The sequence below is a fragment of the Rhinolophus ferrumequinum genome, chromosome 11 (genome assembly GCF_004115265.2).
Source record: "Rhinolophus ferrumequinum isolate MPI-CBG mRhiFer1 chromosome 11, mRhiFer1_v1.p, whole genome shotgun sequence".
NCBI classification, from domain to species: domain Eukaryota; kingdom Metazoa; phylum Chordata; class Mammalia; order Chiroptera; family Rhinolophidae; genus Rhinolophus; species Rhinolophus ferrumequinum.
The window spans coordinates 1,232,201-1,250,591 of NC_046294.1; the positions used below are offsets into that span (position 1 = coordinate 1,232,201).

At 58.5% G+C, this 18,391-nt stretch overlaps 1 protein-coding gene across 3 annotated transcripts in view; it reads left to right on the forward strand.

Moving 5' to 3' along the window:
* The first annotated feature begins 2,082 nt into the window (after nucleotides 1–2,082).
* LSP1 (lymphocyte specific protein 1) overlaps nucleotides 2,083–18,391 on the forward strand; it is a 35,189-nt gene continuing 18,880 nt past the window's right edge. For 2 of the 3 annotated variants that reach the window (XM_033120126.1, XM_033120128.1), the window contains exon 1: nucleotides 2,083–2,232. In XM_033120126.1, the coding sequence (XP_032976017.1) occupies nucleotides 2,165–2,232 (68 nt within the window). In that variant the 5' untranslated portion in view covers nucleotides 2,083–2,164. Of the gene's footprint in view, nucleotides 2,233–13,409; nucleotides 13,887–18,391 lie in introns of those variants that run through there. The other variant, XM_033120127.1, reaches the window with a different exon arrangement.

The window sequence follows — 18,391 nt, forward strand, 5'->3', positions numbered from 1 at the left end:
GGCCACCTTGCCCACGTACCCAGCTGCCCCTGGAGGGTCCCCCTGATGTCCCCAGGCAGCAGTCAGTGCATCCGCTGTGCCCCTCTGACCCCACCCACTGTGCCCGGCAAGGCTGGTCCCTCCTGCAGCCACAGGAAGAATCCTCTAGTCCAGGCCCCTCCCCAGCTCCTGGGGGCTCCTGGGCTGTAGACGCATCAGCCCATCTCTGCCTTTGTGTTCGTGCGGTGTTCCTCCTGCGTGCAGGTCTGTCACTGCATTTCCCCTTTTCATAAGGACACAGTCATATTGTGTGAAGACCCACCCAGTGACCTCATCTTAACCAGGTACATCAGCAATGACCCCATTGGTAAGTAAGGTCCATTCTCAGGACTCCAACCTGTGAAACTGGGGTGACACAGCTCAATACAGAGTAGGAGGGACCAGGCTGCCTCTGGGCCTTTGGCGGGGGGGACAGACGGAGGAGCCCGCTCTGGAGGGCACTGGAGTCTGGCAAACACGTGGGGGTCATAGGTGCCCTCTGTCTCAGACGTGGTTAACGAGGCGGGTTGGGGCAGAGCAGGCCAAGCCCCTAGAGCTCCCACTCTCTGCAGAGCTGGTCCAGTAGGCACCCAAAGACCCACACTTGGTTTCACACTCCTTGAAATTCTTAGTAGTATGTGAACAAAAGCACCACGTTTTCATTTTGCCCTGAGCCCCACAAATAAGGGAGCCAGCCCAGCTCTTTGAGCAGCGCATGGTGGGGTGGGGGAACATATGTTGAGGGCACCCAGCCTGTATCTGCCCCCCAATCCTGCCAAGGCTCCTAAACATCTCAACGGTGACGTTGAAGCCGACCTCACCACAGGCCAGAGGAAGGACACAAACAGCAGTCAACCCGGGTCACACACACCAGCAAGGTGCCAAGAGGGCAAAAGGGGCTTGTGCCCTGGGGGTTCTGGCCAGGACACTGGGGTCTGGGCCCTGCCCAGGTGGACGACTAACTACCATGTCCGCGGTTGGACAGGAAGTGGCTCTGGAAACCACAGAGGGGACCCGAGAGCTACCAGGACCCTGGTGGTCTCTCTGCAGCCTGGGGCTTGGCTCAGGCCTGCCCTGTATTTGCAGGTATGGGGCCACTTCCCACCTCGCCACACAGGTGAATGAGAAGCCACCTTGGTGCATGTAGGGGCCGGGACCTCACTTCCTTCCATTGTTGGCCAGGTCCACTGTTGGCCAGGGCTTGGCAAGATGGCCCTGGGCTCGCTTTTCCCATCTCATGGGCCCAGGAGTCAGCCCAGGTCTTGTAGGGAAGTGTCCATCACCTGTGTAGCTCCAGCATGGCCGGATGGCACACAGCCCGAGACACCCAGCTTTGGGGTCTGGCCCCACAGCTGCCACCATCCCTCCCTGATTTCCAAGCCCCTGCTCTGGCCACTCTCAACAGCTGAGAACAGTAAAGGGGGGAACGGACTCAGTCCTGCTGGCAACCCCACCCTACCCCAGGACCTGGCCCATCAGTTCTGCTCCCTGGGCACAGACTGGGGGGTGGGGGAGTGAGGCAGAGTTGAGGGGCAAGGGCAGGGGCCACAGAGAGACCCACAGTCCAACAGATGGGCAAGTAAAGAAAGTATAAGGACAAGACAGGGGCACTGTGGTGCGTGGGGGCTTTCGGGCAGGACCCCACAGGTCACCTGGACAGCGCAGGCCTGTCAGGGGCGTCGAGACAGGTGGAGAAGAGGTGTGCCCTGCTCAGCGCGCACCCAGAAGATTCCTTCCAGAGAGGATAGGGGCTGAGAATGGAGGTCCCAGGGGCCAGAACCTGCCCTGGCGCTGGGGACAGCCCGCCACGCGAAAGGCCTTTCGAGGCCTCGGCTGCCGGTGGGGCTTCTGTGTGTCACCGTGTCCCGGTCCCTATACCACCCCTCTGCCTTCCTGGGGCTTCTCACCCCAGGTCCCTGCAACTTGCTTAATGCTTCCTGGTGGTTGGGGTTTTCTCTCTCTGTTCTCTTGCAACAACAGATTAAAAACAACACCCCAACCCCAGCCCAAACCTCAACCTGCAGCCGGAAAGGGGAAGTGAAAGCCGGCGGGGGGTGGGGGATCCGGCCACCGCCCCAGGAAGCACCCAGAGCCTCAGCACACACAGCCCGCAGCCCACATCTCTGAACAGACAGACGCCAGGCCCATGGCGGAGGCTCCGAGCCCCCCAGGCTCCGAAGAGCAGGAAGAGCTGCTGGTGGAAGAAGGTGCCGGGTAAGGGCCTGTGGGGCGGCCGTGCATTGTGCATCGGGAGGCCACAGGGCCGGTGTTCTGTTCCGAGCACTTACGTACGCAGGGGTAACGCTCAACACTAGGTCCAGGGCGCCGTGGGGCACCCGGGCCGCACGCAGGCTGCAGGCCACCTTCCCGGGACCCTGCGTCACCCCACGGTGGCTCCTGCCTCTGCGGCTGGGCCTTCCTGGGAGAGGCCAAGTTCTCCCTACGAGCGAGTGGGATGCTGACCCAGGACAAGGAGGGCTGGGTGCCCAATGCAGGGACCCAGGACGAAGCCTGGACAGCTGGGGCAGAGACTGGGCCTGGGGAGGCAGGGCCGAAGCTGCAAGGGCTGGAGGTGGGTGTGAGGTGGGGAGGGCTGAACCTGATCAAGAGAGCTTGCTCAGCTTTGGGACCCTTAGGACCCATACTTGGGGCCCAGCTGAGACCCCTCCCTCTAGTGGTGAGGCGGAGGGTGCCAGCAGATGCTTGTTCCGAGTGCCAGGCAGGGACTGTTGGTTGGGGTTATGGGCAAAGGCTGTGTGTGGGTTGCGGGCAGAAAGGGCCACCTGTGTGGCCGTGGCTGCCAGAACTGCGTAGAGATAGCCCTTGTCCCCAGGCTGTTCAGGAGGACCCGCTGGGGCCCGGCCTGTGCAGAAGCGGAGGACGAGGGACCAGGCCCAGGAGAAGGGCTGCTGGAGGGCAGGAGGATGTCTGATGGGATGGGGAGCGTATGCGGTGGAGACCACCAGCCAGGAGGAGCGCAGTGGGACTGCAGCTCGGGTCAGTGGGAAGGGAAGGGGGAGAGTCCAGAGCCACAAGGACGGAGATGGCGCTGCCCAGGGCCGACTTTCTTTCACCTGCTCCTGAGCTGTTGCTCGGGAGGGGAAGAGAGGAAACGGGGTGAAGCCCAGGGCCTCCTAAGCAGGTATGGGCAGGGTCCCCACAGCCTCCGGGCTGGCTTGCAAAGTGGATTCTGACCCCAGGTCTTCGGCTGGAGGCTGGTGACAGCAATGGCTGATGCTGAGATGATACCTTTACTGACGAGGGAAATGAGTGTGAGCCCGTGTGTGTGTGCACGCGCGTGTGTGCGTGTGCATGCGAGGGAGGTGGCAGGTCACCTTCTACTTGCTGAATCCTAGGTGAGGCCTGGGGTGAGCCGGGCAGCCTGGGTCTGGGTCAGGGTGTGTGTGCCAGGCGGGGCTGCCGGGGTACACTGCCCCTCACAGCACCCCGGGGTGGGAGGCTGGGCCCGGGCTGTGTGCCCAGGGGGATCGCTGCGTCCTTAGAGGAGGTAGGTGCTCTGAGCATACAGCAGGTGACTGAGGACAGCTGTGTCCCGCTCCGAAACGGCTCCTCACGTCAGCACCGTCTGCACCCTCAGCTCCCTGTGCTCTCAGCCACCTCATGCCCGTAGAAGGACACAGCTCGAGCTGCCTGGCCGGGCATCCTGCCTCCCTCCTTGACCAGCCCCTCCCAGCTGTCGTGAAAGCTGAGGAGAGGAGACCAAGGCAGCAGGAGGAGGGGCTCGGCGTGGCCGACCCCAAGGTGTCTTGGTGCCTGTCCTGGGGACTTGGGCTTCGTCTGTGTGGGATTTTGGGCTGGAGAGCCAGCCGGATGCACCCCTGGTCCCTGAACCTGGGCTGCCTGTGGCGAGCCCCCGCCTCCCCCCCATGTGGTGTGCGACACCGACCTTTCAGAATGAAACCGAGAGGCAGGGCGGGTTCTCATTTCATAAGGTGACTGAGGAAACGGGGAATTTTCCTTTGGGGTTGAGAAGTCCCCACACCCAGGCAGGGGATTTGTGTCTTGGGAAGCCCCAGCTGGGAGCCCCCAGGAGGTCTGCTGGGTCTGCTGGACTGGAGTGGAGCCAGCAAGACCTGCCCCCAAACCTACACATGCTGCATGCTGTCAGAGAGGTTGTCGGGCCTCAGACATCAACCTGCATCCCAGCCCAGGGCAGGCCATGCCTCTCCAGTGGGACAATTGGGCAGCCCGCTCAGCCTGCCCCAGGACAGAGCCTCCCCCTCAGACGGCCCTAGGATGGTCCCATTCCCGTGAGGGAGCCAAGGGTGGGAGGGTGTGGTGGGACCCCATGGGTCAGAAACCCCCGTGCAGCCAGGTCCCCAGGTGGCCCTCCTTCCCACTTGCGCTCCCAGTAGGGGAGACACCATCTGCTACAGCCAGGGCACGTGGCCCCGGAGCAGTGGGCAGTGCCAAAGGCCACTCAGGCTTCTGGGGTGGAAGAACTGGGGAGCTGAGTCTTGGGTCATTTCCGCGTCAGAGCTGCGTCAGGCCTTAGGACACCCAGGTCAGGGGTCTTGGGCACCCGGAAATTTCCCAGGGGAGGGGAAGGCTGATCTGGCTGCCTTATCCCTGGCGAGGCTGGTGGAGGTCCCGGCTTCCTCCCACCTTCCATGAGGGCCTGCACTTTCCCTCCTTGAGCTGGGGGCGGGCCCCCTGCTGATTTGGGAAGCCGGAACTCCTTCTCTGCACCCCCACCACCTTCTAGGGCTTTATCTGTCTCATAAAACATCCCTGGAGTCACACGGGGCAGTGCTGCGAGGGTCTCGGGGACCAGACAGGGTAAGGCCCCGCCACGGTGCCACCGTGAGCTGGCATAGCAGCTGCCCTCCCCTCTACGACCCTGCTGGCTTGCCTGTGCCTTGGTTTCCCTCGTAGGGTACCAGAGTGATGGGCCTGTGGGTGTCAGCTGGAAGAGGCCCTTGGAGTCCTCACCAGCAGGGGTGGGGCCGGGAGCATCCACTCTGCTCTCCTGGGCTCCAAGTCCCAAGGTCCAGCAGGAGGAGGAGGACGGGCTGGGTCCTGGGGTCGTGACCAGCATCAGCCGCTGATGCCTGGACTAGCGCTTTCTGGGCAAATAAGCCCCACCCCCCGAGGCCTCAGTTTCCCCATCTGGAGTTGTAGCTACTCAGACTGCAAGCTCGCTCCCCTGCCAGACTTCACCCAACGCTTCAAACCAAGGTTGTCCTCGTGGACCCACAGAGGTGGTCCCGGGACCTCCTATTTCACAGGTAGAAACATTGGCTTAAGGGGCTGAGGCACTGCCCGAAGGCCTCTGTCCAGCAGCAGACAGACCCCGCATGGTCTTGGCTGGGAGTGGAAGCTCCCTTCTCTGCAGGGACTCTGGGGAGCCGGTGCCCCCTGTGGGGTCAAGGTCGGGGTTCCAGGAACCCGGCAAGGCCTGGGGGAAGCCAGGAATGGCTGGACTGCCCCTTGTAGGTGCTCAATAACCCCACGTAGCACCGCCGGAAGTTTTGCCCCTGGAAGTTCCTGTGTGGGTGAGGGAGGGGCTTCTGAGGTCCACCCAGCATGGGGCGCAGTGAGGAAGCACCCCAGCGACCTGTCCAGAAAGCAGAAATAGGACTGGCCCTGCCAGAACGAGATAGTTCTTTCCAGAGGTGTCTAGAAAGGAGCCTCAGCCCTTTCCAGCGCAGCCCTTCCCAAATGCCCGCCTCTAGCTTTTGGCACCAGAAACGTCCTTTCCAGGAGCTTCCGAAAGGCTTCTTGGAGACTGGGGGCTGAGACCACAAGGCATCCAGCAGAGGGGTCCCCCAAACTCCCCTACCCCCAAGTTCCCCGGAGGCAGTTAGAATCAGGGCCTCTCTACCGGGAGTGAGCTGAGATTTAGAGAAAGTTATCTGGAGGTGCATGTGCCAGGACCCCCACTTGGAGAGAGGGGCTGGGGGGCCTGTGTGGGCTTTAGAGGAGGTTAGGGGATTGAGAAAACCAGGCCTCGTTGCTCTGCTCTGCCAGCACAGCACTGCGGTGCCAGACACAGACAGATGGGGTCAGGGGGAGGAAAGTCCCTTGTCCTCTCCTGAGGCCAGACTCCATTTGCTAACAGCCTCTAAGCTGGGACATTGGGAGTCGCTGGGGTGGGAGAAAGTGCTATCTGGTCTCACGGGCTGGCAGGGAGGGGTCGTCCGAGCCCCAGGGAGTGCCTGTGTCCCCTTGCAGGCACCCACCTCCTGCAGGAATGGGAGGGGCTCAGGCCTCCTGGAACAGGGTCGGGGGCAGCCCCCCATGGACACCCAAACAACACTACAGCTACCTGCCCTTCTGGGGTCCCCGTTTTCCTGGTTGCCAGGTACTGTGGGTGCTTCTGCAAGGGAGGACACCCTACACACACACACACATGCACACACAGGACACTAGGCCTGTGGGGCTGTGACAGTGACAGTGGGGTAGTGGTGGAGGGGACACCCACTTCCCATCCCTCCCAGAGCCTTGGCGTCCCCAGCTGCCACATGGGCTGTGAGTGAGGGCAGTAAGCGCGTCACTGCCCTGTCCCACCCATGGCAGGGGGCATCTCAGACCTGCCCCTTCCCACTGCAGGGAAGAACTCAGCCCCTCACGCCAGGTATCTGGGCCCCTCCTTCCTAGACGTACCTGCCCTTTTGCTGGCTTCGCCTCTGAGGTAACCCAAGGCTGCCTCCTCCCTCACTTCCTCATCCCCCAGCTGCCTCCCCTTCAAAGGAAATGGCACTTGGGGCAGGTGAATCTAGCCAGTTGATTCCAGAAGAATGTAGAGAGAAGCCTCAGCCTTTCTCCCCGCCAGCCCTAACCCAAACCCAGTGCCACTCCATCCACCTCCTACCACCCCGGCCCCTTTCCCTTTACCGGACTGAGGAACACAGACGACAGATTAGTGCCATTTGGGGCTGCATCCTCTGTAAGTCAGAGACTGCTCTCTGCCTGGAGTCACCCAGGAGCCACTGAGGCCACCCGCCCTGACCCACCGTCCTCCCCGCCACGGGCTCTCACCTTCCACAGGGACACCACTCTGTGAGCATATCTTTGTGAGTGGGTATGGTGTGTGTGGTGTGACAATGTTTGAACAAGAGGACAAGTCCCTACCTCTCCAGCCGCTGCTTCGGTTCCACTGTGGCACTCAGCCTACTGGGCCATGAAGGTCTGCTCTCTTCCCTGCTCGGGCCCCACGCTTATGAACCATGTCTTAGACACACAAGAAGAAAAAGAGAAAATGAAAGACTCAATGATGGAGAAAAGTGTGACTTAAAGGAAAGATAGATGAAGAAAAGTAGGAAGTAAGAAAAAATGAATTGATGGATAAATGTATGGAGGGTAGATGGGTGGATGGAGAGATGGATGGATGGAAGAAGAGATGGATGGATGCGTATATGGAAGGATGGATGGATGGATAGATAAAGGATGAATGGATGGATGGATGGATAGATAATGGATGAATGGATAGATGGATGGTGGATGGATAAATGGATGGATGGATGAATGGGTGGATGGATGGATAAAGAATAAATGAAGGGAGAGAAGAACATATGTATGTACGTTTGGATGAATGAATGCATGGGTGGATGGATGAATGGACAGATCAATGTGTGCATGGTCGATTGACCATATAGATAAGCAGACAGATAAATTGCTGGAGGACAGGAATGATGAAATATACACGATTGACTTATACAAGTAGTGAAAATAGGTAGACATGACTTTGAACAAGTTACTTAATTCTCTGTATCTCAGTTTCCTCACTAACATACTATACTATCTGCCCCATAGGGACTTTCTGGGGGTTATATAGAAGGAAAGCACTTAGAAAACTCTCTGGCACATAACTTCTCATACATGTTAGCTAGTGGCGGTGGTGGTAGAAGTGGTAGCAATATTGGATGGGCAAATGGATAGATGTTCGGCAAGGTGGGTGGGTAAATAGAATGATGGATATATATGTAGCATCAGCCAGCTGATGCCTGGACTAGCGCTTTCTGGGCAAATAAGCCCCACCCCCCGAGGCCTCAGTTTCCCCATCTGGAGTCGTAGCTGCTCAGACTGCAAGCTCGCTCCCCTGCCAGACTTCACCCAACGCTTCAAACCAAGGTTGTCCTCATGGACCCAGGGAGGTGGTCCCGGGACCTCCTATTTCACAGGTAGAAACATTGGCTTAAGGGGCCGAGGCACTGCCCGAAGGCCTCTGTCCAGCAGCAGACGGACCCCGCATGGCCTTGGCTGGGAGCGGAAGCTCCCTTCTCTGCAGGGACTCTGGGGAGCCGGTGCCCCCTGTGGGCTCAAGGTCGGGGTTCCAGGGACCCGGGAAGGCCTGGGGGAAGCCAGGAATGGCTGGACTGCCCCTTGTAGGTGCTCAATAACCCCACGTAGCACCGCCGGAAGTTTTGCCCCTGGAAGTTCCCGTGGGGGTGAGGGAGGGGCTTCTGAGATCCACCCAGCATGGGGCACAGTGAGGAAGCACCCCAGTGACCTGTCCAGAAAGCAGAAATAGGACTGGCCCTGCCAGAACAAGGTGGTTCTTTCCAGAGGTGTCTAGAAAGGAGCCTCAGCCCTTTCCAGCGCAGCCCTTCCCAAATGCCCGCCTCTAGCTTTTGGCACCAGAAATGTCCTTTCCAGGAGCTTCCAAAAGGCTTCCTGGAGACTGGAGGCCTGGAGACTGGCCGGGCTTCCGGCCTCAGACACATGGACGTACGGATGGATACGTGCAGACCTGATGTTTAGAATATGTACCAACAGGCATGACACAAGCATTGGCCTGTCAAATGGGCGCTGACTCTAATCGTTTAGTGATTCTGTTCACGTGTTTCACTATTTTGAACCTGTGTACATCAAGCTGGTCACCAACTCGGACAGATTTTTGTGCAGGAGATGAATGGACTTCGGATGGATTGGCAGATGGACACATGGAATGGACGCAGATGGACACATGGAATGGACGCAGATGGACACATGGAATGGACGCAGATGGACACATGGAATGGACGCAGATGGACACATGGAATGGACGCAGATGGACACATGGAATGGACGCAGATGGACACATGGAATGGACGCAGATGGACACATGGAATGGACGTAGATGGACACATGGAATGGACGTATAAATGGGAGGATGGGTCGATGGACGGAAGGCAGGCGGATAAATGACTGGGCGGATGAATAGAAGGTGATAAGGCAAGGTAGACACGGGATGGATATGCATAATGGATAGATTCTTAGATGGATAGATGGGCAAATACAGAAAGAGATAGATAAGTGGGAAAGACGACAGGTAGTGAGTAAGTAGACACGGCTTGATGCTGGGTGAACTACTGAAGACACAGGCTGATGAACAGACGTGGCTAAATCCGAAAATGTGCACTCAGTTCTCTCTTCCTAGAACACTTTCTCCCCCCAACGTATAATGCTAGCTCTCATTTTTTTCAAGTTGCTTTTGAAATAAGGAAAGGCTGAGTCTTTCCCGTGAGGCTGTCTTTGATTATTATACATAAAATATCAATCCCTTCCAAAACTCCATGTCCTCCTACCTTGAATTACACTTTCTATAGTATTTACCATCATCTGATATGATACAGTAAATATTTACTTAATGTAAATACAAATATTTACATTTTTTGTTCCCACAAAAATGTCAGAGGAGAGAAATGCAGAATCCCCAGCACCTAAAAAATAAATATAGTAAATGTTCAATAGATTTGTTGAAAAATATATGGATAGATGGACAATTACATGAAGATAAATGGAGAGATGAATGAGTGAATAGTTGGTCGAATGAGAGATGGATTAGTGAATGGATGGATGAGAATAACAGGAACTAACATTTATTGAAGGTTTACCACGTATTAGCAACTGCTTTAAGGACTAACTCGTTGGGATGACGTGATGGTCAGCGTGGTGGGCAGATGTGTATATGAAAGGACAAATATATGTGTACCGTGTTTCCCCGAAAACAAGCCCCCGTTAAGATCGTCAGCCAGATGGACACGTTTAGTACGTTATGACAACGTTCCAGAAGAGGACAGGACTGCATTTGAATAAATCTAGATTGTTGTACATGAAGAATAAGACATCCCCTGAAAATACGCCCTAATGCGTCTTTTGGAGCAAAAATTAATATAAGACAGGAATAGAATATGTATATTATATACCGTGTTTGGGGAAACATATATATATATATGTATATATACACATATATATGCACAGTTGGATGCATGACTTGCTGGATGGAAAGGTAACCGGTTGATGGACATACGGATGGATGGATGGATGGATGAACAGACATACATGATGGATGTATGAATGGGATGGGTAAATACTAAAATATGTATGTATAAGGACAGCAGAATATTTAAAGAGATAGAAAGACGTATTGACCACAGCTTGCTGGTTGGTTAGCTGGGCAAGCAGGTACACAAATCGGTGGGTGAACATACACAGCACAGTAATTGACATATATTGAGTGGTTATTATGTTCCAAATGGATGGGTGGCTAGCTGAATGCTGCTTCTAAGTGTCTCATAAGACATTTAGGTAGATGGTTGGATGGGTGCACGGGTGATTGGCTAGATGGATGGATACTTGCTCAGTGAAGAAACGTAAAGAGAGATGAGAGACGGATGGACATTGGTATATATGTATTGACGAATGCTTGAATGGATTGAATGGATTGATGGAAGGATATATTGTGTTTATGCGGATAATTGAAGGTGTAGATGTATCTAGAAATTGATAGATTGGTGAATGATACGATAAATATAACTATGTAAAAGGGACGGATGAATGGATGGATAGATGATGGCTGGATGGGTGAACAGATAAATGGATGGATAGGTGAGTGGCTGGGTGGATGGACGGATGAATGGATGGATGGATGATGGCTGGATGGGTGAACAGATAAACGGATGGATAGGTGAGCGGGTGGGTGAATGGATGGATGAATGGATGGATAGATGATGGCTGGATGGGTGAACAGATAAATGGAAGGATAGGTGAGTGGCTGGGTGGATGGACGGATGAATGGATGGATGGATGATGGCTGGATGGGTGAACAGATAAACGGATGGATAGGTGAGTGGGTGGGTGGATGGATGGATGAATGGATGGATGGATGATGGCTGGATGGGTGAACAGATAAACAGATGGATTGGTGAGTGGGTGGGTGGATGGATGGATGAATGGATGGTGATGAGTGGGAGCATGGATGAATGATGGATGGAAGATGGATGAACAGATGGACAAATAATAGTAGAGTTGAGGTCAAATATGGTGCCCTATTGTTCCTAGTTGTAAACCATGAATCCTGGTCACTGCCTTTAAAGACCTGTTCTTGTCACTTCCCACCTGTTAGTATTTCTGGTAGAAAGCTGTGTAATTCTAAGCTCTTCGTGTCAGGGACTTTGCTCAATCCCAGGTACGAATATTTTTCCTTCTTTTGAACCAAAATATGCCCTGGCACATTCCATTCCTGGCTGTGACTGGGATTCCAGGACTAGGAGCAAGGCGTGCGGGGGTGATGGGCAGGCTGACACGGACACACAGTGCAGGCTCTCTCGTCCCTGGCTGGTCTGCTGCGTCCTGGCCCTGCTGCCCTGCCCTCCTCCTCATTCTGCCAGAATCCTGAGGTCTGTGTTGGACGCTGGGCCGGGCGCTGGGGCTGGGCGATGGGCACAGCTGCCTTTCGGCACTCCCCACATTCTCGGCTCCTCCTGGGTTGTGCGAGGGAAGGGAAGACGCTTGGGCTCCCCTCCAGGACCGGTCACGGGACCCAGCCTGATGTGTGGGCGGGGGGCTCTGAGCCAGACTTCCTGACCCCCACAAAGCCTCCACCAGCCGGCCACCACCTGAGTCACTGCAGACTGGAGCTGTGGGCCCACGTGGAAGTTTTCCGACTGTTGCCGCCACTTCCAACACACACTGTCTTCACACAGTGACTCACTGGCGTGTCCACCGCTTGCCCGTGTGAGCATAACCTTGCCCTTTGTCCACGCACATGGCCCCTAGTGGAGGAAACGAGAGCGGCCATTCCTCTGTGGCAGGGGGGCTGGAGGGCTCAGGCTGGGCCATGTGCACAGAGACAGCCTCTCCGGGCCAGTGCTTGGGTGGCCAGCCGGCCTCAGACCTGGCTCGTGGTCTGGCTCACAGGCCCTGGCTCTGAGACCCTGGACACCAGCCTGAGCCTCAGTTTCCCCACCCGGGACATGGGTACATAGTGTCCATGGGCGGTGTGAGCATTAGCCAGGAGGGCGAGCTCCTAGATGGAAGATGGCTGGTCCTCAGTGACTCCCCCAGAAAGGGAGTCCAGTCCCTCCCCTTGTCCAGCCACTAGCCTCGAGTCTTCTCAAGTGAGTCACGGTGAGTGACTAAGCCCAACCAGGGAAACAATGGGCTGGGCTGCTTCTCTGGGGCCTTGGCCAAAGGACCAGGGGCAAGGGGGCGCGGCTGGCCAGGGCACCGCCTGACCTTGTGCCCATTTGCCACTTCTTGGGAGGATGGATACCAAACCACAGAGGCTGTGTTGGTGTCTGCCTCTTGGGGTCTCGCTGCTCTGACCTCCCAGTGCAGTCTGGGGGTGGGTAGCTGGGGAGGGCAGCAGTTTCTCCATTTGGGGAGCAGAGAGGATTCCTGGGGTGCCCGGCCTCCCCCTAGAGGTGATAACAGGAGCAAAGGGCTGGGAATAAACAAAGGAAAAATGGAGCACCAGGAGGGAGGGGGAGAGGGGGGAGGGAGAAGGAGGGAGAAGAGGAAGGGAGGGGAGAGGAAGGGAGGGGGAGGGAAGGGAGGGGGAGGGAAGGGAGGGAGGGAGACAGAGATAGGGACAGAGAGACACCAGAGGGAAAAGAGAGGAGAGAGGGGCTGGCTTTGGGACCAGGGAGGCAAGGGACGGGAGAGGAAGGGGCTCAGTGCCCAGGACCAGGCAGGGCAGGGGAGGGCCGGGCAGGGCAGGGGGTGAGAGGGCAGGGCAGGGCACTTGAACCTAAAAGACAGATGCAGGAGAGAAAAAGAGGAGGGCCAGAGAGTGGGCCAGGCCAGGCCAGGCCAGGGCGAGGAGAGAGGCGTGAAGGGATGGAGAGACAGGTATGGGGGACCAGGCACCCTGCAAGCTCATGAGAAGAGAGGAAGGAGAAGGGCGAGTGAGTGAGGCAGGAAGCAGCTGTGAAGGTGCTGGAGGGGAGAGGTGACAGCTCCTGCCCGTCACAGGCCACCAGGTCCCACTGAGCCCCTCTGCTGGGCTGGGAGGCTTTCGCTCTGACATTTTTACTAGTCTGGGAAGGAGGGAGCAGTGGAGGTGGAGGAGACCAAGGGGGGCGGAGTAGGGGGCTGGGGGGAACGAAAGGGAAGCAGCTGCTAAGTCTGAGGAGGAGGGGGTCCAGAGACCCACAGAGTCCAGAGGCCCAGAGACGGGGGACAGAGGGGCACTTAGGCAGCGGGGGGCAGCCTGCAGGGAGCCAGCCCAGGAGACCCCCCCCAGGGGCCAGAGGGGCCAGGACAGACCAGCAGACAGAGAGAAGAGACAAGGGAGGGGGTGTCAGACAGAGTGAATGACAGCCCGAGATAGAGGGACAGACAGAGGGTGTGAAGGAGGAGCAGGGAAGGAAAGAAAAGTGAAGAGAAAAAGAAAAGAAAAGAAAGAAAAGGAGAAAAAAACAAGAGAAGGGGGAGAGAGGGGTCCCAGTCACAGGATGAGCAGCAGACAGAGGGCAGCAGACAGAGGGCGTACGGACAGGAGCCTTTGAAGAAGGAGCCGCACGTCCCCAGGGCTGGGGTCAGGCCAGGTCGCTGGCCAGGCGGGCGGCCGCCAGCAGCATGAGCAGCCCGGCAATCCTGAGGAGGAATTCTAGCAAACAGGGCCTGGAGCACCTCCTGAGGTAGGTCGCTGCTGGCCCAGCCGGGGCACCGAGGGCAGGGCAGGATGCCCACGCCGGTGCTACCCACGGACGATTGGCACTTGCTGAGCCTTGGCCGGGGTGGCTGTGCCAGGCCAGCCCCGGGCGTGGGGCTCCCTCAGTTCTTTCCAGGAGCCTGGCCCAGCCCGGCAGGAGTGGCCCCCACACTGTGGGCAGGGTGAGGGGTGTGCCAGGCCGGCTGGGTACATGCACATGCGTGCAGGTGCGTGCACACGAGCCACGTCTCCTCCTCTTCCACCTGTATGGCCGGTCTGCCCTGGCTCAGTGCTCTCAGGATGGAGAGCACATTTGCACAAGGCTTCTGAGGCAACACCTGTTGTCCCACTGACCCTTGGGGACCGTCCAGTCATCCTTACTTTACACATGATGAAACTGGACTCTGCAGCCCATGGACCCACTGCCCTCTGTGCACCAGCCCTGAGTGGGAGGCACCTTGGGCCATATCGAGTACTCGGGCCTCAGACTCAGGTTTTCTCTGGACCATTGTCTTGGTTCCTGCCTCCTCGGGCCTTGGGCCAGTGCCCTATCCTCTCCGGGCCTCAGTTTCCTCCTCTGTAAAGTAGTGATGTGATGTCACCTGCCTTGCTGTGTCGTGGAGAGAGAGCAGAGGCAAACGGCCAGGAGCTCTGCAGAGCTCAGCCGTAGGTAGGCTCAGAGCTGTTGCTTCTCGCCAGGGGCCACTCACCACATCCCTCTGAGCCACCTGCAATGCCCTTCCTTCTCCTCTTCTACCCTTCCAGGCATCTGAGGCCCCGCTGAAATGTTGCCTCCATGCAGCCTGCCGCGGCTTCTCCTGAGCTGGGAGGACTGTCCTCTGCCAGGCCTGTGAGCCTGCTCCTGCCTCCTTTGATGGCATGGAGCATGCTGGGCAAGCTCCTGGATGGGCATCTCTTGGCATTGCCAGGACCCCCCCAAACCCTGGCTCTGGTAGGGAGGAGGGACAAAGAGGTGTGCAGGTGGGCTCAGCAGCGTCTGAACGGAGCTGAGAGCAGCCCCAGGCCCTTCTAGCTCGTGCTCCTTCCCAGCCCCACCCCAGTATGGCCCAAGGGCTGCCACCAAGGGTTGGGACCCACTGGGCATGCTCCTAAGGCAGACCCCCGAGTGTCATCGCCTGGGCTTCACACCTGTCCTCTCCAGGCTCTGTGTGGCTGGGATTGCCCTCCCAGGAGTCAGCAGTAACCTTCCAGGGCGCTCTGTGGCCCAGGGACTGAGGTGTGCCTGGGGTCGGTGTTCAGAGCTAACCAGTCCACTTAACAAATGGGGAAACTGAGGCCCAAGAGAGGAAGAGCACAGACCTATGGAGAAGGACAGGAAGAGACCCAGGGTCTGGCTAGGCACACTCCCTTCATCACAGGAGGACATGGGCCACAAGCATCCGTCTAGCTGTGGCTTTGCCTCCATTCCCAACCCAGTGCCAGGCTGCTGTCCTAAGTGAGGCACAGACAGGTGTGGAGGATACAGCTCGGCTGAGGATGAGACCAGACTTGGGCTCGAGCCCCTGAGCACCTGGGCAGGGCAGGTGGGCGTGCAGGTGGCTGGCCATTGGGTCTGGGCCGAAGGAAGTGTCTCTTTGAACTCCCTGGGTACTTCTGCTGAAGGATGGTGGGTGGGGAGCAGGGGACAGTCCCTTGTAAAGAAAGGCTGAAGTGTGTCTGTCCCGCTGCTGTGAGCGACCCCACGAGCGGCAGGTGGACGTGCTCACGGACATACGGGACGTACACTAACCCGTACACCCTCCCGGTCTCCGTCCTGGCGACACCCACAGGGACCTATGACACCTGCCAGGCTGGTGACATTCTGCCACCCGTCCTGTGGTTTGCATTTCTCCGTATCTAAGGGATTTAACTCCCAGGCCCGGCAGACAGGCCCCTGTCCCATCTGACAGATGACAGAGGCTGATGACTTGTCCAAGGTCACTGGGGGAGTTGGGGAGCCCTCCTCCCTCACCTGCCACTTCACCCCGGTCCTTCACCGCGGACTGCCTGGGCTCTCCCAGCACCCACATGCCTGGGCGTAAAATGGGAAGGGGGACACCACACGGCCTGTTTCTGTGACAAGCGGGGCGCCATCAGCAGCCATGGCGTACGTTGAATCCAGTTTAAGCAGATTACACATGACGCTGTGGGCCAGGGGGTACCACCTTCCTTGCCCGATGTGACGCGTCTTCCTCCTCTAAATCTGGCTTATTCCGGGGCTGTGGCCGCTTGTGTGGCCACCCAGAGGCAGGATCGTCCCCTGCTATCTCTGCCCAGGAGGACGCTTCAGGCTGGCAGGCCGGACCCCCAGCACTGCCCCCCCAGAGTCGCCCCATGCCAAGCTGTGCCCCTGCGCCTGGCCTGCTGCCTCTGAGCACATCAGGCCAGGCCAGTGGCAGCGACAGGGAACAGGCAGCAAGGGGACCCTACGCCCTGGGCTGCCTGCCTGGTCCCACAATCCCTGGGCACCTGGCTTTGTGAGGTGGAGGCTGGGCTGGCACAGAGCAAGGGGGCTGGCTGAGTGACCCTGGCTGGCGTCCTTGTGTCATTCGGATTCCCAGTAGGGGAGACTCTGGAGGCTGAAGCAGCTCTGTGTGGGCCCCTCTGCCATTGCTCTAGGCACCCGTCCACCATGGACATGACAGCGATCTCTGTGCCTGGCTGTCCCACCTGCGGCAGCCAGTCCCAGGAGACCTCTGGGGACCCCAATGGCCAACAGGGCAAGGACTGGGGCCGGCAGCCTGCTGGGTTGGCCCGAGGGGGCTGGGGGAAGCCAGGCCTCCAAACCACAGTGTCCAAAGGGGCGTGGCTGCCTCAGGCCCACCCAAGGCCCAGATCTGGGGGCGGGGTGGCCCCAGCCCTGGCAGGGCCTGGCGTCTGGTGGGCGGCGCCACCTCGGGACTGGGTGGTCTGTCGACCAGAGCGGGTGCTGCCCTGGGAGCCTAGGGTACAGGAACCTAATGGCCCAGCCTCCTGGGCAGGGTGTCAGGGCAGGAGCTCAGAGTGCTGAGGTTCAGGCCAGGCTCCAGCTGGGGAGCAAAAGAGGGCAGAGCCGCAAGCCAGCAGCGGCCAGGGTGTACCCGGCACCTGGGCGCTGGACCCCCGAACCCCTACCAGAGCCACAAGAGGGCACCCCGTGACTCCTGGCCCCCATGGGATGGCTGGAGGAGGCACGGCCCCCAGAAACACCTCATCACGCTCAGAGCAGCTCAGTACAGGTGGGTGGCCAGGGGTTGGCCCACACAGGTGTTGAGGGGGCAGGTGGGCACCAGGCTACAGGCGAGAGCTCAGGGGTGAGAGGGGCAGGAAGAAGGGTGCAGCACCCTGGCACCTGGACCCGGGCACTGAGTGGGATCAGACCCCGGCCGAGCCCAGAAGGCGAGAGCCTGGCTGTGAGGGACGGCTGTTGCCCACAGCGGGCAGGGGAAGTCCTGAGGTGAGGTTGGGGGCCAGCAGGCCACATGCGCTTAGGGCTGCCCGGATGTGCCCAGGGGGCACACGGAGGACGGAGAGGAAAAGAGAGAAAAGGAAGTGAGAGAGAGTGAAGAAGGCCTGAGAGACAAAGGAGAGAAGGTAGGAAAAGCCAGAATGGGAAAGGTGGGGCTGGGGACCACCACGAAGGCAGAAAGAGGAAGTGTGGGGACAGGCAGGGCTGGATGGGACCGGACCGTGGTCAAGAGGAAGGAGACGCCAAGTGAAAGCAGCGAAGAGAAGGGGTGGACGAGGCAGGAGACGGGGGTGCTCAGGGGCCACGGTGCTGCCGAGGATCCTCAGGGCCCCCACGCTGTCCCCATGCAGCAGAGGGAAGGAGCCCAGGGCCGGCAAAGCCGAGGCCGAGCAGGGAAGCTGGGCAGCCCCGTCTCATCTCGTGCCTGTCCCTGCGTCTCCGGGGAAGACGGGAGCGGGCAGGAAGGTGGAACGAAAGGAAAGAAAGGAAGGTCCCATGAGGCCGGGAAGAGGGTGAGGGGAGTGAAGGGAATAACAGAACCCACTGGGGGGGGCGTTGCTGAGCCTGCGATTTCTGCGCCTGGACTGGCACCCCTGAATGGGGACCCGGCTCCATCACTGCCTGGTCTCCCACACCTGTTCTCAGGAGCTGTGGGGTTGGAACCCCCGTGTGCCGTAGCCCCGGGGAGACGTTGCACCGCTAAGCTAAGCCGTGTTTCCTCGTGTGTAATGCGCTGGTGGGAGGACGGCCATGAGGAACCACATGCTGGTTATGGAGGGTCTGCTCCAGCTGAGCCCCCAGTTCCTGGCTGTAACTTCCGGGGCAGAGGACCGGGGCATGTCCCTCTGACCTCGGCTGGTGGGACATCCCAAGTACATGGGAGTCTCATGGGGCCACTGAGCCTGGCCCCATCTCCCTGTTTGTGCCCATGAGGAAGCTGAGGTCCAGGAAGGTTAGGGGTCGGCAAGACCTGCTCCGGGGGGGCAGGCATGGGGGTCTGCAGAATGAGGACACACAGCCAGGGCGTGACGTGATGGAGACTG